Raw genomic sequence first — 25,673 nt, 5'->3', positions numbered from 1 at the left:
GAAGCACTAAAGAAGTTAAGAATTCATATTCAAAATGCAAGAATATTCTAAGGACATGAATAATTAGTTTAAATTGGGATATGTAAAATACAGTTTAAAGAGTAATTTATTTTAAGTCTGGCTTGCATAGCATACCTGAACTTCAAGAAAGTAATAAAAGATGGCAATAAAAGAAAGTAACATAATAAAAGAAAATCACAAAATGAACCCTGAAATATAATTTTCTGAAGAAATATGGGACACAAAGGAGTACATTGCATTTAAAACCTTATACTTCTTAAATATTTATTATTCTTAAATAGATAAAATATGTTACCTAGTAATAGAAAATAATAAAACACTTAACACTAAACTATTGAAACACTAATTCTCCAATAAATGAAATAGTCATATTTCTGCTAAATAGTTTACTAGTTAAAATCAGTTACAAAATGTAAGCCAAATAATTCTGTTTTTTAAGGACAGCATCTTCTATTTTTAATACAGAATATAAATACCTCACAAGTATTTGATAAATATTAAATTAACACAGTCCAAATGATAAATGGACAACCAAGATTTTAATGTAGTAAATTACAGTAATGTAAAATACAGAACCACTTTTGGAAAATATACTTCATATCCCTAATTTTGTTATGCAAACACTCACTGCAACTTTTGTGAGTAACTTTGCTTTTGGAAGTCTGATTGAACCTGATTTCTCTATCAGTGAGAAATACTCTAATGATTAGTTAGAAAATGATTCTGCTTATAAACCTCAGGAAATCATCATCAACCCCTTTGTTCTTCCGTTTGCTCAGTTATCTTGTCATCAAGAGATACTACTTAAAATTATTCTCCTCTTTTTCACTTCCCAGCTCTTATCATTTTATCCATCCTAAATAAGTCTTAATTTAATCTTTGGCCTATTTGTGGCTAATAAACAAGCTCAAAGAAAGTGATAGTATAAGATGTAACATTTTGGTGACACTTTGGGATTCTTAGGGAAAGACACTGCAAAAATATAAATGGTGGCTGGGGTTGTGGCTCAGTGGTAGAGCACTTTCCTACCATGTGTGAGGCACTGGGTTCAATACTCAGCATCACATTTAAATAATAAAAAAAAAAAGGTCCATTGACAATTAAAACAAGAAAGAAAAAAATATATATATGGATATAATTAGAAACTCATGGTTATAATTTGAGATTACAGAAATCTATATACTATACTTAATACTATTAACAAAGAATTTTTTGTTAACAAAGGAAAAAAATCTATATATGAAGTTATTATTCTCCTTTTTATCAATTACTACAAGAGATGCATGCCACTTTTTATATTTTTATACTCCAGAAAATAAGAAAATTCATCATAATTGAAATGACCCTTACCCTAGGAATATTATAAAATGTACATATCTGCCTTAAAGAATCTCTGGAGTCCAAGGTCAAATGTCCTTCTCTATCATGAATCACACAAACCTAATGCTCAATAAATGTTTATTATTTAATAGAATATTTAAAAAGGAGGCTGTGGGTCTAGCTCTGTGGTAGAGTATTGCTTAGCATGCATGAGGCCCTGGGTTCCATCCTCAGTTTGAAAAAAAAAGCAGTCTTGGCATTAATAAACTAACTTAAAATCAATAAATCCTTTTTCATTTATCTACTCAACATGTATAAATTCTTTCAATCATTTAATAAGTACACAAAATGTGTAAAACATAATAGGGTAAGGAATGTTTCCACATTCTTATTTTCAGAAATTCCTAGCATGCATTTTACATATAGTTTTATGTACAAAAAAAGACCTTACCTCTCTTACAGAGAGCTGTGGTGGGAAGGAGACTGAAAATACCAAGTTGGTGAATTCAAACCCAGAGGCCTCAACCTTTTGACACACCTAAAAAAGTATTACAGTTATGTAATTTCCCAAGAGTGGCTAAAAATTTTAAACTTCATATCATGAATTTCTAGACAAGGAGAAGATACTGCAAAAGCTCCAAACTCACTTTTTTGGGACTGGGGATGTAGGCTCAGGGGTAGAGCACCTTGCTAGCATGCACCAGGCCCTGGTTCAATGCCTAGCACCACAAAAGAAAACATACACACTATGTATCTCTTTCTCTGCCCCTCACCCCCCCCAACACACACACATAGTGGGGAACTCTTACAAACTTTCTGAACTTAAATATTTGCTATCACCCTAAAGATCAGTATCACAAAGTACCAAAACAACCAGGACTGACACCTGCAAAATAATCTGACAAAATGTCAAAATAGTTTTCTGTTAGGTTATCTCATAATTTTTAACTATTTTCACATAAAATAAAGCCAACTATAGTGTTCATTACAGCAGGAAACAAAAGGCAATCCCACATCCAGTCATTAATCATTTACAAGGCTGTATCACTTATTTTTTCTAAGTAATATTAGCTATGACTAAGAAAGAACTTTTCTCCAACTCCTGAGCTATGTTAAGCAGTAAAAGAAAAACAAAATGCTATATTTTTCTTCAAATGAATATCACTAATGACTGAAAAATAAGCATACAAATTCGATTAATTTTCAGGTATGTTGATACAAAGGAATGTCAGAATAGCAGGCTTTTCTTTTTCTTTTTTTGGACCAGGGATTTAACCCAGGATGTTTACCCACTGAGCCACATCCTCAGCTCTTTTTATTATTTTGAGACAGGGTCTTGCTAAGTAGCTTAGGGCTTGGCTAAATTGCTGAGGCTGACTTTGAACTTGTGATTCTCCTGCCTCTGCCCCCTGAGCTGCTTGGGATTATAGGCCTGCACCACCACACCCCGCAAGAATTCTAAGCTGTAAAACTGAAAATCTCTACATATTTATCCCTATAATAAAAACAGACTATTTACCTTTTTAATGAACTCTTTTTCACAGAATTCTTGAAGAATTCCTAGGCAAACATTGCATACATTTGCATTTGAATTTGAGTTATGGGACGCATCTTCAATAATAGAGATCTCACTCTCCCCATTTTGACTCAGATTATCAATCCCATCTTCTAGTTCTTGAAGCCGAATTTTCTTGAGAGGTGGGTTTGGAACTTCCAAAATTAATTCATCTTTTTCAGCTTTCAGAAATTTCTGTAGATGATTGAGCAACTCCTGAAAAGTTAATAAAAAAATAAAGGAATGACCATTTTATGATATTCTTAAGGAGTTCTGGATAAAATGAAGTATAAAAACATAAGTGAAAATTATAGCATATCACAGGCTTGTACAATGTTGATTTATATCAATTCTAGAGCAGTCAATCATTTTATTAGCCAGCATTGGGTTTCTAGGGAATTAAGAGAAACTTATGTAACTCCTATTATATATGTATAAATATCAAGAGTTCCATATATCAATTAACCTAAAATCCTAAATCTTAGACAATTAACAAACTTATTAATTTGGTCAGTAGTTCTTTTTTGTAAGAGTTATTCACTAATTAATTTCAGTAAAAACAAATGTGAATTCTAATTATTAACATATAAAAATGCAAACTGGGCTGGGGATGTAGCTGAGTGGTAGAGTGCCTACTCAGCATGCATAAGGCCCTAGGTTTGAATCCCAGCACCCCGCCCCCAAATAAAAAGAAAGACAGAAAATACAAAGTGAGTTTCCATCTTCCAAAATCTTACAAACACTAAAACCTCACAAGTACAATATTTGTTTAATATGAAACCTGATCATTTAGACAGAGGAGAAGACTAGTAAGTAAAAAAAAAACAATTTTGCAACAATTTACTAACAAAGTACAGAGATGCTGGCAGTGTTGAAATTAGGTATCATAATTTCAAACCATATATAAATATTAATTGAAAGAAACCCTCTTCTACATTCTGATTTGCCTAATTTTGTGTGTTAGAATGTAAAAACTAGAATTCCTGTTAAAATATTCTCATACTTCAGATATTCTACTCATGTAAATAGAGGCCTTTTACTGTTTCTTCTAAATTATGTTTTATTATTCAGTCATTGAATAAATATCTTTTTGAAATTCATTCAGATTATATTTTAATGACCGTAAAGGGAAAAAATCTTTCACTCAATTCATTTCATTGCCATATTAGCTATTCTATTTCAACATGGAAATATTCATACATACAGCACACACAAGTATATTATGACCCATATGAATGTTTATTATCTACTATCTGTAATGTCAGCATAACATAGTATGCACATATATGTACACATACCTATATAGCTATGAATGGAACAGATCAAAATTAAATAACACTTTAAAATAGTTTTCAAATTTTTGTATATTTATTTACATAAAATGATGAACAAACGTTGGTAATACTCAGTCTCTTCATATAATATACACTGTGAATCTTACAACATAATGTCTGAAAAAAATGTATAAGGAAGGTGATGCAAAACCAGTCATATTGTATATAAATGAATATATGTATATATATTGATCATCATAACATATGTACCATTTTCAGTTTTCAAAAGTTTTTCACATACTTTATTAGATATTGTCCCTTAAAATCCTGTGAGGTAGATGTTATCATCATTCCCATTTACAGAAGAGTAAACTGAAGCTGGAAAGCAGTGGAACTGGAATTCAAATCCATGTCTTCTAGCTCCAAATCCTAGGCTTTGGACTCTGACAGACTGTTCAAATCCTAGCTTGCTCACTTAATAGCTGTGTAACTTTGGACAGGTTGCTTAACCTCTCTGTGCCTCAGTTTCTTCATCTGAAAATAGAGACAATCATAGTATGTACTTACCTAATAGGTTATTACTGGGATTATGTTAAGAGCTTGACATATAGTAATGCTAAGTGAATTATGAGCATTATTATTTCTAAAATAATAGGAAAAACCAATTATATAAGAAAAATTATGGTGACTATTAACTGCTGGATTGTTTTTTAAATTTTAAGAAACTGAGCATGTATGTGTATGAATGTGTATATATTTGCACACATATATTGTTACTATCTTTGAAAAGAATGTCACTATTAGAATCAAACGTATTTCACAAATATATTTTACGTGAAAGTATCCCACTAAATGACAAAGTCATTTATTACTTATTAATAATAAGTCCGCTTATTACCATAAATGTCAAAGATCTCTACACATTACTTTTGTTGTAATTAATAGAAGTAATGATGACAACAAGCATTTACTTCTAAAGTGTTCAAATGCAATCATGCACTCCATAATGTTTCCATCAACAATGAACTGCATATACAAATGGTTGTCCCTGAAGACTATATTGCCTAGGGATGTCACAGCCATCTTAGTTTATAAGAGGGTACTCTACAATGTTTGCACAACCACAAAATCACCCAAGGTCACATTTCTCAGAATGTATCCCCTTTGTTAGGTAATACATGATTTCATCTATTTAGAAATATGACTAGTAATATAGATTACTATATTCTCACTTAAGAGAACTCTGAACTACAGCCCTCTCATGTCGCATCTTACTAATACCTAGTAAGAAGCAATATTTTGTGATATTATGTTTAGATACCTTTTAAGAAAGGCATACATAAACATTCAATGTACCAGAGAATTCCTCCACAAAGATCCCTCCACACTAAATATTAAATAATCACTTAAGAAGCAATTCCAAGGGAATAAAAAATTCTGTAATTTTTTAAGAAAAAAATCTTACACTAATTTTTTAAGGTAATAACAATTCCAAAATTATCATTATCAGTCATTATTTTATTAGTTATTTTATTTAATGAAGAATTATGTATACTTGCCCTCAAAAGTAGGCGTTCCTTTTAAAATACAGAAAACATATCATAACATAAAAAAATGGAAATACCTCATATGGATGTTTGTACGGTGCATGAAAATCCACACCACAGAATCTGAAGATACATCTTGGACAGGTGCCAGTACTGAACAACAACTGAGCCACATGCTTATTTTCCTTAGTCAGTGGGAACATACTGAATTATAACTAGAAAGAAAGAAAAGAAAAAATAATGAGCAGTTTTAGTGTTTTACTGTCACAGACAAGTATACCTTCACCCTTAGAGATAAAAACTAGTTTTTACGTGAAAAACACTATTTTATGCTCTCTAATAATGCCCTCTTCATTATATGCAAATTCTAAAACACTAACTTACAGGAAATTTGTAAGATGGCAAGAAGCCTAGTGTGATGGCTCTTGCCTATAGACCCAGCTACCTTACAGGCTGAAAAAGGAGGATCTCTTGATCTCATAAGTGCAAGGCCAGGTTGGGCAATATAGCAAGACCCCATCTCAAAAAAAAAAAAAAAAAAGATCAAGTTAATGTTTCTAATTGTCAAGAAATTTAGGTTGGCATTCTGGATTATGATAAGTATGTTATTATAAGCAAGTCAATCAAAAAAATAAGAATGTTTCTCTTTTTTCTTTTTTTTTTTTTTTTCTTTTGGTGGTTCTGGGGATTGAACACAGGACCTGGCGCATGCTAGGCAAGCACTCTACCACTGAGCTACATCCCCCACTCTTTTTATTTTGAGACAGGGTCTCAGTAAGTTGCCAAGGCTGGCCTCTAACTTTAGATCCTCCTGCCTCCTGAATCACTGGGATTACAGGCATGTATCACTCAATATTGTTTGAGAACAGAGTAGTTAACTCATTAAACTTTTTGTATTAGAAATTAAAAATGAGTTTCCTAGGAAAAAATTCATATCAGTCTATGTTGTATATATTTGGCTAGCCTAAATGATAGTTTAGCAATCAAGTACTAAAACAAATGGTAGTAGGTCCAAAAACATCAACTTTATTTTGATGCTATAATAGTTAAATGTCAACTAGTGTTCAGCAAAATGAGAACAAATTTCCTCTTTTCATTCACCAGTTAAATCCCCAACAAAAACAAATCTTAAAAAATATTGGAGTGTAATTATTTGCCTAAAATGTTGCAAATTTTTGCAACCTGAATAAACTCACAAACTATATAAAGAATGGGGGGAAATCCAGTATAAACCTCTTGTTGCCAGGAAGGAAGGGTACTAAAAATTTAAAATTACCTAATCACTGTATGTTCGGTAAAAATAAATCTGATTAGTGAATCAGTCTATCACTTTAAAATGGTGAACTAGTTAGCAGAGCATGGTGACACACACCTGTAATTGCAGTGATACAGGAGGTTGAGGCAGGAGGATCCCAAGTTTGAAGCCAGCCTCAGCAATTTAGCAAGATTGTCTCAAAATAATAATAACAATAAAATGGGCCAGGATTGTAACTCAGTAGTAAAGTGCTCCTGGATTCAATCCAGATGCAGTATTGGGGATTGAATCCAGGGCTTTGCACATGCCAGGTAAGTGCTCTACCACTGAGCTGTATCCCCAGTCCCTGAACCAGTGATATTTTATAAAACAATAAATTCATGGCAATATGGAATGATATAACTATGGTCACACAGATAAGACAACAGTACCTTTCAATTTGTATAATTTCATATTTCAAATAAATTTGAGAAAAATATGTGGGAGAATGATGTACTTACCAACAGCTTACAATGGAGATGCAAGTCATTATTAGTCTGTTTTACAACCCTTTAAAACTCACTACTTACTTACAAGTCTCTAAATATTTGTGGCTACTAATCAAGAGAGGTTGATCCTTAACACAAAATAATAAGGAAAACAGTTATGCAATTCTAAAGACCTCTTCATCATAAAAAGCAGTTCAGTAGCCACACTACAAGAATCAGATTGCTTCTGCATATGTTCTAACTCATGAATATGTGAGTTATCAGGGAGAAGAAGAAAAGGCAGGCTTGTCTGGACACCAGATTGAAAAAGTTCAGCTACTAAGACTGGTAAATGCTTATTCAGGGTTACCTAAGTAAATCTAAACTCCAGGGTATTTTCAAGAAAGTACTTCAAATGTGGGGAGAACACCCGCTAAAAACTGAAATTGTGTAGTCAAGTCATTATTCTTTACAATGATTAGAATCCCTTACCTGAGACCACTTGGTCTGTTTGATGCCTAGACTGGGATTTTGTGAGAGGCTGAATATAAACATTTAAAGTGCATCCCTTGGACTACCCTCACAGAGACACTGTTTCTGGTCTTACCCACTATATTATTTTTTCTCCTCTTTTCCATTGAAGTCAGGGCTTGAATTCAGAATTAACCTTTAATTCAAAAAGAGAAACAAATGCACTTTCTTCCAATAAACAAATCAATAAGTGCTTTAAAAAGACATGTCCTAGTGAAGTTTTTCTTGGGGACTTACATAGTTACATTCAAGTTTATGCTGTCTCCCCTTTGGCTTAAAGACTGAATGTTATTTCTCCAATAAGTTCACTTAGAATAAAGGTGTCATGCTGTCAATAAACGACACATTATGATCACCTGGCTCTGAGAAGTTCCCAAACCTGTTTAGAATTACAAAATCTCCTGTCCTGAATAATTTGAAGAAATATAAAAACACTAAAAAAAAAAAAAAAAAAACAACAAAAAAAAACCTCTAGTATGTGTTAATAATTACGCTATGGATTTACAAACCTCTTAACACCATTTTCACCTAGCAATATCTAGCGATTTCTCAAGCACATTAAAAGAGGAAATATGCCTTAAATTTGGTGGTTTTATCTTGAGGTAAAGAAATGCTAGGGTTTCGTAAAAGAAACCTGTTGTTCTGTATTAGATTATCTTTGAAATAAGTACTGAAGAAAGCGTCTCACGCTGAAAGTTTTCCAGTATTAGTTGCCTTGTTAAGATTTTTTTTTTTTTTTCGTTAAGATTTTTGCTTTTTGTTTGCCTATTTGTTTTACAGGGAAAGGGGGGAGGGGAACCCTCAGGAAAAAGTTGCAACAGAATCGCCTCCTACGTGTCAGAATCCCTACTGGGACTGAATCTCTTCTCCACCAGCCAACCATAACCAGATCAGTTTCTGATTTAATATAGAAGAACGACTTTCTTGTTATCTCTTGGACGATTACAACAACCACTTACCGAACAGGAAGCAAGGAGCAAGGCATGAGAAAAATCATGAAAATGACCAAACTGAGTCTTCCACCGTACAATCTTTTAAAATTAATTTCCATACAGACGGGTGTCACTCATCCGGTGGTGTGGGGGTGTGGATTTCAAGGGAAGGAAGTGCTCAAGACTTCAGTGTGCTACAGAATCTAACTTGGGCTGTTGGAAATTTCATCCCCAAGGTCTAATCTCGAGTCTGTTTTGGCCAAGCAAGCCCTTACCCTCTTCGCTCAGGTCCAAGAAACTTTGCATTCACCCTTCCCAACAAAGCCACTACAACAGTAGGGAAACGACCCCGCCTCTAACCACACATTTCTAGCACCCGGTCCGCAGTCCCTCTTCTCAGACCTCCCCTCCTTACCTTCTCCCAAGATGCAGAAACCAAATATTTAACCCCTTCCGGCCCTCAGAGGGAACCGGGAAGACTAAAGACAACGCACCTATTGCGCCTTAGCAATTCTGTCCCCCGAGGAAACCAGGGCTTTAGAACGAAAGGACCAGGCCTCTCTTGCGAGGAAAGAGTGAACTTCCCCGTTTGTTTATAGGGAACTCTGCAACATTGCTGGTCTACAGACTCACACCCTACCTCCCTCACTACTGCCAGAGTGCGTGGGACATCACACCCAGCCGGAGAGGTCTAGTCCCCGGGAATCCTTCGTGGGACTTCGCATCTAGAACATTGTAGCCGCTGCCAGAAATGTCGATGAACACTTAGTCCTAATTTTAGAATAGAAACTCTTCCTAGGGTAAATAAAAAAATATCGTTTCTTCCCATAAATTAGTGGTATCCGCCTGCTCTCTTGTCGCAGCTGACAAAGTACCATGAACCTGCCCTGACTTGCAGGAGTGCGCGGGGTGGAGAGTTCGGTTTTCTGCCAATTACGCCTGACGCTCGAGGTGCTGCTGTACCGAGGCCTGCACAGTCCTGGCTGGGAGCCGGAGCCGAGCAGAGGCGGAGAGATGGCGTCTCAGCCGCCCCCTCCCCCGAAACCTTGGGAGACCCGCCGAATTCCGGGAGCTGGGCCGGGACCTGGACCCGGCCCCACTTTCCAGTGAGTGTGGGACTCTTTGGGGATCGAGTTTGGTGGGCCAGAGCGGGGACTAGGCTGGCGGCAGTTGAGGCCGTTATTGAGGGAAGATACCTCCTCCCCGCTTCTTCTGGCTACCTATCTTGGGAGGGAGGTGGGTTCGAGTTGGGGCCGGGGCGCATGTGGAGAAGGCTTCAAAGTCTGACAGCTGTTTCCAGTCCAACAGCGACGTTTTCCCTAGAGCTCCGGGGCGTCTCGCTGGGTGCCGCTGCTTGTAAGAAAAGGGGTCGGCTTCCTGCGCGTTTGTTTTTGCGGGACAGGGGCAGAACTGCTTGACCCACTTCAAAGCTTAAGGCTTTGGTTTTGTAGCAGTTGAGAGCGGCGTTTGCCTATCGAAAGAGAGCAAAAGTCTTTAGTAAAAGCTGTTTACGACCTCACGAGAAGTTGGTGAAAGCCCAAAAGGTCACTTTTACGCAACTGGAACCCAACTTGGCGTTCTTTTCCAACATATCTCAGCTAATGTTTCGAACTGAGATTTGGAGAGGAACTCTAAAGCAGTTCTAGACCCGTGGATGGTCTGTGGGTGTCCTTTCTGTGCACAAAGGTATTTTTCTAGGGCCTATAGTTTTTTGTTTTGTTTTTTTAGTTAATACCAAATAGGTCTGCAACTTTTAAAAGGTGTAAACATACAGAATTAGAAGATTCACGACCGTATTTTTTGTGTTGAGTAAATGGTCATCTTAATTCAGTTGGTGTGATTCCAATATATTCTTGTAGGTTGTCCTAACTCATACAAATTCCTAATACATTGAAATGTACTTATACTGTGTTCAGAAATCTTCTAATCTTGTTTACACGCTAAAATGCTTGTATACAACAACCGATGCATAGCAGTAACTTTAATTATTCTGTTAAATTAGACCATCTTTTTAAAAATGTTTTTTTGGTTGTAGATGAACACAATACCTTTATTGTATTTATTTATTTTTATGTGGTGCTGAGGATCAAACCCAGTGCCTCACATGTGCTAGGCAAGCACTCTACCACTGAGCCACAACCCCAACCCCTTTTTGCCACCTTTTTTTTTTTTTTTTTTTTTTTTTTTTTTTTTTTTTTTGCGGTGCTGGGGATCGAACCCAGGGCCTTGTGCTTGCAAGGCAAGCACTCTACCAACTGAGCTATCTCCCCAGGCCGCCACCTTTTTTAATGATTGATTCTTTTTTCCCATTTAGACTGCTTGTAGAAGATAGAGGTTTTATTTTTGCATGTTAAAGTTCTGCTGATGTAAAATTAACCATTTCCCCTTTTACTTTCATTTGAAATGTTTTTAAAAACACAGACTGGTGTAAGATAATGTTTCTGTATTCACCACCCAACCTTAAGAAATGTTAATATTTGACAGATTTGCATCAGATGTTTTAAAAGTAAAAGATAATTAAACCCTCCCATTCATTCTTCTTTCCAATAGTAACTATTGTCTCTATTTGGTGTTTAGTGTATCCAAAAATGTTTTATATACTTTAGTACTTAGGTTCATTGTGATACAGATAGATAGATAGATAGATAGATAGATAGATAGATAGATGTATCTCTAAAGTTTAAAAACATACTAAGCAATAATATATAATTACTTTACACTTTTCTGTTGACTGTCTTTATCAATTTGTGAGAATACTTCATTGTGTTTTGTTAATACCTTTCAGTTTGTGACTTGTCTTTATATTTATGCTCACTTTTGTACAGATGATTTTAATTTTAATATAGCCAAAATTGTCATATTGTTTGTGTTTCTGTCTTAGATAAGAAACCACTTCTATCTAGATTAAGAAACTTTTGTCTATATTTTCTTTCAAATGTTCTGATTTTCACATTCTGATCTTTAATCCACCTGGAACTGGCTTTGATGTACAGAAATTATTGTAAAGTAGGAAATCTAATTTATTTTCTGTGTGGATAACTAGTCATCCCTGCATTATTTATTGGGTCTATTCCATCTTAGTTTATAATGTGGTCTATCTCATACCAGGTTTTCTTAAATGTGTGGTTCTTGTGGAGAGACTATCTGACTTGTTCTAGTAATCTATTTGTCAGTTCTTTTGCTAGCACCACACTGTCCTGATTAGAGCTTCATACACACAAACACACACTGGCATCAAGCTCCTGGTCTTAAGTCAGTCTCCTTCCTCAGGCTCCCAAGTAGCTGGGACTACAAGCATGCCCTACTGCAACTAACTAGTTTTGATATGTATTATGTCAAGAGGCTCCACACACTGCTGTTCTTCAGAGTAGCCTTTGTTATACTTAATCTTCATGAAAAGATTTATTGGGAGTTTTCTTGAATTTATAGATCAAATAAGTCCTTTATTGTAGAAGCCACAGTTGGTGAGAATTTTGATCTTTTTTTTTCTTTGCCTTCATTAATGTCTTATAATGATCTCCATGACCCCCTTTCTCATATTTTTTGTTCCCAGACTGCATTTGTATGTATATACGTATATATACACACACACACACACACACTTTAGTTGTTGTAATATGCTCTTTTCTTTTACATTTTCCATTTGGTTATTAACTGGTGTGTCAGAATACTAATATTTTTCTTTTTCCTTTTTTTTTGGGGGGGGGTGGGGGATTGGCATTGCGGATTCCAGAGGCACTTTAATACTGAGGTACATCCCCAGCTCTTTTTATTTTTATTTTTATTTCATTTTATCAGTATAAAGACAGGGTCTTGCTAAATTGCTGATTCTGGCCTTGAACTTGCAATCCTCCTGCCTTAGCCTCCCAAATCACAGGGGACTATAGGCATATGCCACCATGCCCAGCTTCATATTTTTTCAGCATAAATATGGATAATATAATGTCAGAAATCTTAATTTGTACTGATGGTTTGTTTGAAATTCTCTCATTCCATATAAATGATTCCGTTATTTACAGATAAGCCAAAAGTTAGCTAGCATTGTTGTATTGGGAAAAGTTTTCAGTTAGCAATAATCGCGCCTCAGATAAACCTCATTGGCTATGATACTGCCACTGTGCCAAGCTAGCATTGTTGTATTGGTTCTACTTGCATTGGAATCTTTCTGAAGTTTCACTCTAAGTATGATATTTATATTTTGTTTTTGATAGAGCCCTAACTTCTCATTACCTTACTCAGCTTTTTGTTATGAAGAAGTATTAAATTTCATGAATGTTTTTCTGCCTCTATTAAGATTATATACATTTTTTAAACTTAAAAATATGGCTTACTGCATTAATTTTCTAATACTGAATTATCTCGCATTTTTAGATGAGCTCTGCTTAGTTGTATTGTTTATATACAACCCTGAATTCTGTTATTTTAAGATTTTGTATGTGTGTGTCTAGGTAAAACTGAAATATTCTTTCTTTGTACTATAGTTTCATTTCAAAATTTTATAGCCTGAGAAATGTATTCCTAATTTGTCTTTTTTTATAGGTAGATTATCTTCTCCTTTGTAGTTTTTAAGATTTTATATGATACCTCTGAAGTTTATTATGCTGTATTGGGTAAGAATATATAGTCATTTTTTTCCTCATATTCATGTTTTGTTGTTTTTAAGATTTTATATGATACCTCTGAAGTTTATTATGCTGTATTGGGTAAGAATATATAGACATTTTTTCCTCCTCCTCATATTCATAGTTCAGAAAAATCCTCATAAGTTATACCTTTAATATTGTATGGGCACAGATTTTTTTCCCATTTATCCTCCCAGCAGACATTTATATCAGGAATAGTTTCTGCTAAAAGTAACAATATCTTACTGTGCTTTGAACTAAAAAAGACACATTGTTTACTTGACAAGAAGTCTAGAGATCTACTGTCTCAACATTTGTCATCAAGGGGACTGAACTTTTCCTGGCTTCCTTCTTTCCTGTCAGCTTTTTCTTGCTCCTTTAAAAGAATGCACCCCACCCCCAGCAGCTTTCAAGATTTTCTGTTTGGGGTTTTTGGCAATTATACTTTGTTGGGTTTCAGCATGGTTTTTCTTATATTATTCTGAGTGGTATTTATAAGGATACTTAAATTTGACTTTGATATTTTTCATTAATTTGAAAGAAGTTTCACCCATTGTCCCTTCAAATATTACTTGTTTTCTCTTTACTCCTTTAACTCAAATTACATATATACCCTCTATTTCTTTATACACCTTATAAACTATTGAGCTGGTCATTAAGTTCATAGTTTCAGAGGGCTTTTGTTCGTTTGGGTTAGGTCTGAGTTTTGGGGGTGGTTGTGTGTGTGTATGGTTTTGTTTTTTGTTTTAGTTTTAGAATTTCCATTTGGTCTGCTTTATGGTTTCTATTCTCGCTGAAAAATCCCAATATTGTCTCTTTATAAAAAATTAAATGGTTGTTTTAAAGTCTCTAATAACTCCATTTTCTGGATTCCCCCCATGGAGCTCTTCATATTTTATGATATTACTCTTTTTAAAAAAGCATAATTTTATCATAATATAGGCCCAGTTGTTTTTTAAAGAGAGATAGACATTGTATATAGACAATTTTTGGTAATTTGAGGCTAATTTTTGGTTTTGACCAGAACCGCTGGACTAGCAATCTAGGATTACTTTAATCCAATTAGGATTGTGCTGATTTGGGACTGGTTTTCTTATCATGGCTAGTTTATTTTCTGTTAACCTTTTCACCCTTACTCCTATAGCCCTTTGAGGTCCCAGTGTGAAGTTAGTAATAGTTAACATGTTCCATATCAGTCACCCCTTTCTTAGGTTTGTAACATTCTAAAAATTTTAAACTGTTTCAGAAAATTTTATGACCTCTTTATAGAAATCATGGTGACATGTCTTAGCTCCCAGCCTCAGACAGGGAACTAGTTCCATTTGAGTGGAGTGCTTTTCTTTTTTGTTATTTCATAGTAACCTGAGTTCTGTCACTGTCTGATCCCAGACCCAGAACTGAGTAGGCCTGTGGCTTCCTGCTTCTTTCCTATTTACATTTCTGTTTAGTTTCTGTTTCATAAATATGTTTATATTCTGTTAAATCTAGATATGTCTATTTTTCTATTTTCTCTATTACTACTTCTACTTTGTAGCAAAATTCTGTGATCAAAGCCTGACTATATATACTGTTTGGCAGTCCACTGATCTTTTTTAAGGTCTGCTCCATTTTTTAGATATTGGATTTAGTAAAAGAAAAAAAAAGTTGAGTTCTATTAGTTTACAGTATCATTCAAAACTAACTTAATATGTTAGCCTGGATTAGAAAATTACCATTTTGCAGTTACATATATAATATTTACTTGGGCAAAAATCATGACGGGATGCTAAATCATCAGGTGAATAGTTGTTGGGGAATAGGATATTTATGTGGAACAAAAGTGTCCTCGCATAGATTATACGCTAATTAGAAAAGGAAAAATGTATTTTCATGTGAAAAGGTGATAGTTATTACCTTAAGCAAACAATCAAACTTAGTCTTACAATTAAAGAGGCATTCTGGCATTATGTGCCTCCTAATATAGTGTAATATGAATTTAACATCACCCGTGAGTTATTCTTGCCCAAAATTTTGAACTTGGTTGTAATCAAACCCTTGGATACAATTTTTAGTCTAACAAAAATTACAGAGGATAGAGGTACATGTTAACATTTTTGAGGAAACACAAATCCAGAATGTAGACATTCTAGGAAAAGAGCCAGGTAGACTCTTCAAAAAAGTTAGGGACATTCTTAAAAAAATGGAATTATTCTAGTTTATAAGAGAATGAGAAGACAAAACAACCAAATACAGTGTGTAAACTCTAACTGAATTTTTGTTCAGAAAAAGAGATATTTTGATTCTTGCAGTGCAATAATAAAATAATAAGGCAATAATAAAAAGGCTAATTTAGGCCAAGAGCAGTGGAACTCACCTGTAATCCCATCGGCTTTGGAGGCTGAGGCAAGAGGATCTCAAGTTTAAAACCAACCTTAGCAATTTAGCAGGCCCCTGTCTGAAAATAAAAAGGGCTGGGGGTATGCTCAGTGGTTAAGCACCCCTGAGTTCAATCCCCAGTACCAAATACAAAAATAAAAAGGCTAATTTAAAAGTGAGCAAAATGTCTGACTAAATACTTTAATCAGAAAAATAAAATAAGATTTTTAAATGGCCAATAAACAGCTGAGCACAATGATGTATACCTGTAATCCCAACTACTTGGGAGGTTGAGATGGGAGGATCTTGAATTCAAGGCTAACCTTGGCAACATAGTGAGACCCCTTCTCGATATAGTAAAAATAAAGTGTTCAATAAACACATGAAAAGGTGCTCAATACCATTAGCCCTCAGAGAAATGCAATCAAAACCACAGTGCGGGGCTGGAGTTGTAGCTCAGTGTTAGAGGCACTGGGTTCGATCCTCAGCAGCACATAAAAAAATAAATAATATAAAAAGTATTGTGTCCATCTACAACTAAAAAATATTTTTTTAAAAAACAGATACCATTCTCACCCACTAGAATGGCAATAATAAAAAAATAATAAAAAGTATTGGCAAGGATATGGAAAAATTGGAATCATCAAACACCATAAAACAGCGCAGTTGCTTGGGAACATAATCTGGCAGTTCTTCCAAAGGTCAAACATAGTGTTTACTGTAAGACCCAGCAATTTACTCCTAGGTATATATACCCAGGTGGTATGAGAACTTGTGTCCACACAAATCTCATGTATAAGTGTCATTATTCATGACAGTACAAATGTCCATCAACTCATGGATAAATATAATTTGGAAATAGAGTAACGAGATACAGATTGAGCATCCCAAATTTGTAGTTGAAAATAATGCAAAATCCAAAACTTTTGAGTGCTGACATGATGCCACAAGTGGAAAATTCCACACTTGATCTCATATGATTGATCACAGTCAAAACGCAGGTGCATTTGAAAGGTGTATAAAGTGCATATGAAACATAAGTGAATTTCATGTTTATACCCAAATCCCATCCCCAAGAAATCTCATTATATGTAGCAAATATTCCAAAATCTGAAACACTTATATTCTCAAGCATTTCTGGTAAGGGATACTCAATTTGAACTGATACAGGCTCCAATGTGGTTGAAGCTTGGAAACATGCTAAGTGAAAAAAAGTCACAAAATGCTACATATTATGTGAGTCCATTTACTTTAGGTCCTCATTATTTGTAGATCCCCATATTTGCAACTTGTCCTAATCAATAAAATTTATTTGTAACACCCACATCAATACTCTCAGCACTCTGACAGTCATTAGTGAACATGCACAGAGCCGAAAAAGACCTGAGTTATCATTCAACTGAAGTCGAACAAAGCATCTTTCCAGTTCTTATTTCAACTCTCATGGTGTAAACAGGTGTCCATTTTGGTCTGTTTAGTACGGGTTTTTCTTACTTTTTATGGTGATTGCACTGTATAAAGTGCCCCACAAGCATAGAGCTGTCTAGTGTTCAAAGCACAAGACTGTGATATGCTTAGTAGAAAATACATATATTAGTTAAACTTCTGTCAGGCATATGTTACAGGTGTTGGTCATGAGTTCTTAATGAGTTGACAAATAAACATTGAGATACCTTTAAACAGCAGTGCACTTAAAACAAGTATCTGTATTAATTGGTTGATTAAAAAAAATTGACCTGAAATTTTTTGGAATCCCAAACCTTTGTTTCTCCCAGGAGTAGTGATTTAGAATTGACTAATTCAGAGAAACGTTATAGGATGTCACTACCTTAAATAACAGGAATCAACTATATATGAAATATCTAGAATGGACAAGTTTATAGAGACAGAAAGTAGATTAGTCATTACCAAATATAGCAGGTGGGGTAGGAAATGGGGAGTGACTGCTTAAAAACAGAATTTCTTTTTAGTGTAATGAAAATGTTCCAGGAACAAACATGATAGTTGCACACCTCTGTGAATATACTAAAAACCATTGAATTTTATACTTTAGAATTTTATAAGTGAATTTAGCTTCAAAACTCTGTATTTAATAAAGATATTTGAAAGAAGTGGATAAATTTTGATTATCAATTGGATAATAGATATAAACCTATTGTTAATTTTCAATGATGGGATGGTAATAGTATGATTTTGTATCAAATGTCTTTATTAGGAAATACTTGTTGCGGTATTGGGTAATGTATCAAGTCAAAAATTTCAAATGATTCAAGAATTTGTATAAGACGAGAATGAGAAAGGACGAATGATCTCGCTGATAAGCAGATGATGATACATAATTGGGGGTCAGAGGGAGGCAAGAATGGAGGAAGGAGGGACTGTATAGAGGGGTGGGAGGGGTGGGGGGAAGAGAAAAATAACAGAATGAATCAAACACCATTACCCTATGTAAATGTATGCTTACACAAATGGTATGCCTCTACTTCATGTACAAACAGAGAAACAAGTCGTACCCCATTTGTTTACAATAAAAAAAGAGAAAAGTAAATATGGCAGAATCTTAGTTTGTGAAGCTACATAGAAAATATGTGTATCCATTCTTTAAAGTTCTTTTTCTGGGACTGGGAGTGTGTAGCTCAGTGGCAGAGCACTTGCCTAGCATGTGCGAGGCACTGGGTTTGATCCTTAGCACCACATAAAAATGAACAAATAAAGGCATAATGTCCATCTACAACTATAAAAAAAAATTTTAAATAAAGTTATTTTTCTGTTTGAAAATTTTCAAAATAAAAAGTTGAGTGCAGGAAACTGAACATTAAGCATTGAGAACACATCATTTGTTCTTCTAAGACATAGACTTGCTTAGTGTTATTGTGGTGGTTGTAAGAGAAAACAAGAATGTACCATGGATACTAAATGTACTTAGTATGCCTAGTATGTCATAAAAAGAACATTAAAACCAGGCAAAAACTACAGAGATGCAGCCACATCAATGTTCATAGCTGCTCAATTCATAGTAGCCGGATTGTGGAACCAACCTAGATACCCCTCAATTGATGAATGGATAAAGAAACTGTGGTATGTATATACAATGGAATATTACTCAGCCATAAAGAATAATAAAATTATGGCATTTGCAGGCAGATGGATGAAATTGGAGAATATCATGCTAAGTGAGATAAGCCAATCTCAAAAAACCAAAGGATGAATGATCTCACTGATAAAGTGGATGATGACACATAATGGGGGATGGGAGGGGGGCAAGAATGGAGGAAGGAGGGACTGTATAGAGGGAAAAGAGGGGTGGGAGGGGTGGGGGGGAAGGAAAAAATAACAATGAATCAAACACCATTACCCTATGTAAATGTATAATTACACAAATGGTATGCCTTTACTTCATGTACAAACAGAAACAACATGTATCCCATTTGTTTACAATAAAAATAAATTTAAAAAAAACAGGAAAAAGCAAGAGAAGTATTTTTTCCTTATTGAATGTTTAAATTTAATTCCACATTATTTTTAAATAAGATATTTATTGAAATTTATAAAATAGTACAAGACTGTGAGAAAAAATCTGTTAATAGTTTATGTGATTTATGCATTAAATATTACTAATGAGAAAACCCACCATAATGTTTGTCAATTTCTATTATATGCTAATCACTAGAGCAGATAATAAACAGTATGTAGAATGATATTTAGAATAAAACACATTTGGAGTAAGAAAACATCATCCAGAGCCTGAAATTATTGCTATAATTCTTCACATACATCTGACAGACAAGCAAAATAGAGACTCACGAATTAGACATTAGATTACATAAATGGAAAGAAAAAAAGATTCATAATGATTCTAAATAATGGGATTACTATATAGATTTTAAATGTTTCATATATTAAAAACAGTGAAAAGAAAGAATCTTGGGAGAGAATTAGAAGTTATTAGAAAAGGATATTCTAGAATAAAAAATACAATAAGCAATTAAAATTAAAAATTAAACTTTTACTGGGTTTCACAACAGATTAGATCCTACTACAGAGAAAATTAGTAACATAGAGCACTGCTGCTTCATGTGTGTTCTGTATCTACTGAGAGCCTATGTATTACCTGCTATTTCCCAAAGTATGTACTAGCAATTCACAATAAGATATGAAACTTTTTCGGAATGTAACTTTAACATTAAGCCCTATATTTAGTTCAATTAGTATTTTAATAGCAAAACTTTCTCTGTAAAGAAAGGATTTGTTGATTTACATTCTGTTGTAAGCTCTTCATCTTGTTGCAGATTAACCCTGGAAGTAGCAATGACCTAGAGCATAGTTGGGAAAACAATTATCTAGAACGAAGCATAAAGAGACAAAAGAGGGAAACTATAGAAAGGAAAGAAAGAGATTTGGGGGATTAGTGAAGTTATAATTTAGAAAAAAAATAAAAAGATATTTTATAACTATTAAAGCAGTTCTTTTCAAAATATTTGTGTTGCCAATCATTACTTTTATGAAACACACCAAAGAATAGCACTATTAAATTATTTAAACACTCAATTTTATTTTCCATATTTTTTTTTATAGATTGGTACAATTGATTCACAGACTACAGTTTGAATGACATGGTACTAAAATTTAATTCGTGATTTAAATCTTTCCCACCAAGAAAATTATAAGTCTAGATGACTTCATTGATGAAATTTATGAATTTTCTGCAATATTAAAAAAAGGAAATATTTAACTCCCCAACTCTTTATTATCATTATTAGTTCTAATTACTTACACATGACAGCAGAATGCATTTCAAATCATTATACACAAATGCACAACTTTTCATTTTTCTGGTTGTATGCAATGCAGAGTCACACCATTTGTGCAATTATACACATACATAGTGTAATAATGTCTGTCTCATTCTACCATCTTACCCACCCTCATGCCCCCTCTGCCCAATCCAAAGTTCCTCCATTCTTCCCTGCCCCACCCCACCATTATGGATCAGCATCCACTTATCAGAGAGAACATTTGGACTTTGTTTTTTTCGGATTGGCTTATTTCACTTAGCATGATATTCTCCATTTGCATTTACCTTCAGATGCCATAATTTCATCCTTCTTTAAGACTGAGTAATATTCCATTGTGTATATATACCACAGTTTCTTTATCCTTTCATCTATTGAAGGGCATCTAGGTTGGTTCCACAGTTTAGAATTGAGCTGCTATAAACATTCGTGTGGCTATATCACTGTAGTATGCTGATTTTAAGTCCTTTGGGTATAAACTAAGGAGTGGGATAGCTGGGTCAAAATGTGGGTCCATTCCAAGCTTTCTGAGAAATCTCTATACTGCTTTCCAGAGTGGTTGCACCAATTTGCAGTTCCATCAGCAATGTATGAGTGTACCTTTTTCCCCACATCCTCACCAACACTTATTGTTACTTGTATTCTTGATAACTCCCCAACTCTTTTTAAGAGGACAGTATAACCCTAATACCAAAGTTGGACAAAGACATTACAACAAAAGAGAATTACAGGATATAATTCAAGCCAGAATTAATCAGAAGAGGCAAGAAAAGTTCACTTTATACTGATAAAGAGAACAATTCAACAAGAAGATGTAATAATACTCTTTATGCCCCAAATGTTGGTGCACCTAATTACACAAAACAAATACTACTTGAATTAAAGACTCAGATAGACCCCAGTGTGATAATCCTGGGTAATTTCAACATACTTCTCACCAATTAATAGATCATGCAGACATAAATCTCAGTAAAGAATTTAGGTCTTGAGACCTAAAAATAAAAACTATGAATCAAATCAACTTAATAGACATCTATAGAATATTTCATCTAACAACAGCTGAATACACTTTCTTCTCAGCTGCTCGTGGAAATTTCACCAAATCAGGCCATATTTTAGGGCACAAAGCAAGTCTTAGCAAATATTTTAAAAATTGCTGTAATTCCTTGCATCTTATCTGACCATAATGCAATGAAATTAGAAATCAACACCAGAAAAAACCCTACAGGGGCTGGGGTTGTGGCTTAGTGGTAGAGCACTCGCCTAGCATGTGTGAGGCCCTGGGTTCGATCCTCAACACCACATAAAAATAAAATAAAGGTATTGTGTCCACCTACAACTAAAAAATATATATATATATTAAAAAAAAAAACCCACAGATACCTTATCAACACAGGGATTGAACAATATATTTTTGAATGAATGATGAATGGGTAATAGAAGAAATAAGGGAGAGATTTTAAAATTCTTAGAATCAAAGAATAGTGCTAAAACATACCAGAACCCCTGGGAGACTCTAAAGGCAGTTCTAAGAGAAAAGTTTATAGCTATGAGTGCATACATGAGAAAATTAAAAAGATGCAAAATAAACAGCATAAAGATGCATCTCAAGGACCTGAAAAACAAGCACAAATCAATTCCAAAACCAGTTGAAGGAAATAAGTAAGATCAGAGGCAGAGTCAATGAAATACAGGATTATGTCTCAACCAGCGCAACCAAACTCTCAGGTCCAGCAAGGGGCAAAGGGGCATTGGAAAATAAAGATTCACAGACACAGATCTTGAAAATTAAGCTGGGATCAGGTGGAGTTCTGCTATCTGATGGAGATGCAGATATGAAGAGTTATGCCAGTATCTTTATTTATATATGTCTCATTATCAGGTTAAAGACTATGCAACCATTATTCTTTGTATTCAGGAAAGTTACAGAAACTAGACGTCCTATGTAGTTTTCTGTAGTTGCAATCCCCAGTTGCAAAGTGCAGTATTAGGAGCTTTGTGTAGCCGTCAAGAAAGTCCATTGTTAAAAGTTACTATAAGGCAGGCAGGAGCTGGAGAAGCAGAACTGGTGAAACATTGTGGTTGTCTAGCACAAGAATTCCTTCCTTCCAGGAACTGTGTGCCTCAGATCAAGGTCCGAGTTGATAGGACTCTGGCACAGAGCCTGCTCATGCAGGGCATTGCCACAGCAGCTAAGCATCCTGTGCCCTTGCACAGAAACATTCCCAGGCACCGGGCATGCCACAGCCATGAGGTCATCAGAGACCCCCAGTCTCAGTTACTGCTCTCCCATCCTCTGTCACTGCTCTCCACATCTCTCCCTTTTGTATTTTTTAAATGCAAGTGATGGGTTAACACTTGGAGTCATTGGATTTCTCCCCAGAAATTTCAGCATCCTATTATCACAACACAAAAGAGAATTAAAAAGAAGCTATTTAGATCATTAAGTGTTTGTTTAGCAAGCCATGTGGGATCCACAGAGTCAGTCTGACTTTCTTGAATATCCTGGATATGATGATGTAACTCCATAAGATCCAGGCTATCATTATTTCTCTGCCAAATACTCATTAAATGATTTTTAACTTTCTCCCAATTCCATTGAGAAGCCTTATACTTGCTGCTGTGACACACACAAATCTGTAGTTAGCATGACAGTGAAGCTTTTGTCTAAATTTGAGAGTAGCAAGTTCATTTCCAATATTAATAACTATAATTTCTAAAGCATTTAATTTTGCCTGTAACTTGCTATCAATTCTGCAAAACTTTAGAAGTATTCTGAGTCAATCACTAACAAATTGAACATTTTGCACGCTTTTGGATAAAACTATAGCAGCAGTCATGACAGAGACTAAAGCAGATATTAAGGCAACTACTCCACTTATAACAAGGCCAAGAGCCCAGCAATGTCTAACTGGGCATGAATCTTCTGTAGAACTTGAACTCCAATATTGGAATACGAGGGCTCTGAAATATTAGCAGATACATGATACTTTTATCCTGTTTACTTTTATATTTCCAGTAATCAAAACATAAGGGGATTGTACACAGGCTTGCAAGCCAAAGAAGCCACTTTACAATACTTATTCAAAGGTTAGGTAAGGGAGTGCCAGTAAAGTTAATGAAATCTAAGGTAGCTGTCCAATGCCAAAGATCTCTTTGTCACCACCACTAAAGGTCAGAACATTACTTATATATCCTCCAGAGGTCATAGGTTTTTTATATAATTTTGATATAAGTGCTCATCAACTTTGTGAGAGCAATCCAAAATATACTCATTATTGCCATAATTGACCAATTGGTATTGACCAATTGTTGGCACACTTCATCCACTTAGGAAAGGCACCCAGTTCTGTAGTTGTATGATTAGGAAAGTAAGGTATTGGTGGATGTTCCATGGGAAACACAATTATGTCTTTGGGAAGTCCCATTTTTATAACTATCTGAATATATTTAGTTATATCCCAAGGGCCAGTGAGTTGGCTACCTTGGTTCCCCCATATGCTCTCTTATCGTCTGGGGTCACTTTTAAACAGCCAGTATTATCATTGTGGGACCAACATATATACTGTATCCAACAATTATACTGTATCTAGTATAATTAAATCCATCTGAATGGACAGGTGTAATATGTTTGTCTGAAAGTCATTAGTAAATACTGGAATAGATTTTCCAGTCCACATAACTGGCTGTACTAAAGGTGAATCTGGAAAGTCAGTCCAATGTTTCCCCATTAACTCTACTTACTGAACAGCTTAAAACCACCATGGCCACAAGCATTATGGCAGGAGATTTAATATTTCCCTGTTGATTTATATTCTGTTTAGCCTGGTACGTCATATTCTTTTATAGTCCCCATGTTGGCGGATCAGCCTTCTGGGTTCATCAAGTTCTCTTCCTTTTCTTCCCCACCATCTTGTCTTTGTTGGGCACCAGGAACACCACTTCTGGTATGAGTGTCAGTCATTTGAACTGTAGTTAGAGGATGAGCTGTGCTTTCTGGAAAGATACAAGCACAACCTCTACCCCATATAATCACTAAATCTGGCCCATTCCATTGTCCTGTTTGTCTTTCCACCAGACCAGACCCGTTGAGACTGTTGTATGAGCCATATGTCGCTCAGCTTCAGTGTGACCTTCAGCATCACAGTTCAAAAATTTTAATACGAAAAGAGCATGACTTAAACAATTTTATGGGGTTCTATTTCCCCATTTTTGCTTTTGCAATTATAACTTTAGATATAAATGAGCTCACTCTACAATGGCCTGGACTTGAGGATTATAAGAAATGCCGGTGCAGTGTCAGATATTGATCACAAAATTGTTGAAAAGATGAACTAGTGTAAGTTGGAGCATTATTATCAGTTTTAATTTGTAATGGATGGCCCAGCACTGCAAAAGCAGCCAGACAGTGGGAAATAACTTGATGTGAATTGTATATTAGCCAGGAAAAGGAGTAAAAGTCACCTGGAAGGCATGTAGGGATTGTCAAAGTTGATGTTAAACTGAAAAGGACACCATAATGAAAAAGGCTCAGTTTTTGTCTTTAAAAAAATTATGAAATGGAGTTAAAGACTTTAGAGGAGACTAAACAAGAGCCATTTAATAATTTTTGAAGACTATCATACGGTGCCTATAAATTAATTTTAGTAAGTTATGCAGTCTTGATAACACTTTCAACTTTCATTAAGTCAGTCCTTGCTTCTGTAGTAAGCTCTTGAGGAGAGGTCGGAGAGGGATTTCCACATAATATATTATATAAAAGACTCAAATCTGCAGTGGATAATTGTAAGCTAGGTCCTTTTTTTTTTTTTTTTTTTTTTTTTTTTTGTGGTGCTGGGGATCGAACCCAGGGCCTTGTGCTTGCAAGGCAAGCACTCTACCAACTGAGCTATCTCCCCAGCCCTAAGCTAGGTCTTAATCAGTTAAAATCTCCCAATAACTTAAGAAAATTATTGAAAATATGTAAAACATTTATGATTTGTAAGTTTTGTGGATGAATCA

The 25,673-nt window shown here is 34.9% G+C and overlaps 2 protein-coding genes and 1 non-coding gene across 6 annotated transcripts in view; 1 reads left to right on the top strand and 2 right to left on the bottom strand.

Moving 5' to 3' along the window:
- The window catches only part of Pus10 (pseudouridine synthase 10), an 88,565-nt gene extending 78,927 nt beyond the window's left edge, over window positions 1–9,638 (bottom strand). For 2 of the 4 annotated variants that reach the window (XM_047522277.1, XM_047522280.1), the window contains exons 1-4: window positions 8,930–9,304; window positions 5,795–5,932; window positions 2,861–3,112; window positions 1,793–1,879 (exon numbers count right to left, since the gene is read on the bottom strand). In XM_047522277.1, the coding sequence (XP_047378233.1) occupies window positions 1,793–1,879; window positions 2,861–3,112; window positions 5,795–5,920 (465 nt within the window). In that variant the 5' untranslated portion in view covers window positions 5,921–5,932; window positions 8,930–9,304. The other 2 variants (XM_047522278.1, XM_047522279.1) reach the window with 2 other exon arrangements.
- The window catches only part of Pex13 (peroxisomal biogenesis factor 13), a 33,214-nt gene continuing 17,128 nt past the window's right edge, over window positions 9,588–25,673 (top strand). The window contains 1 exon segment of the mRNA XM_047522283.1: window positions 9,588–10,008. Within this exon segment, the coding sequence (XP_047378239.1) occupies window positions 9,917–10,008 (92 nt within the window). The 5' untranslated portion in view covers window positions 9,588–9,916.
- LOC124963768 (U4 spliceosomal RNA) lies at window positions 12,895–13,029 on the bottom strand. Its single transcript, XR_007104806.1, has one exon. It is a non-coding gene; the product is annotated as a U4 spliceosomal RNA (small nuclear RNA).

Source organism: Sciurus carolinensis, chromosome 13, assembly GCF_902686445.1.
Source record: "Sciurus carolinensis chromosome 13, mSciCar1.2, whole genome shotgun sequence".
Taxonomy (NCBI): Eukaryota; Metazoa; Chordata; class Mammalia; order Rodentia; family Sciuridae; genus Sciurus; species Sciurus carolinensis.
The sequence above is the reverse complement of the archived record's forward strand: the minus strand, read 5'-3'. Positions and strand labels throughout refer to the sequence as shown.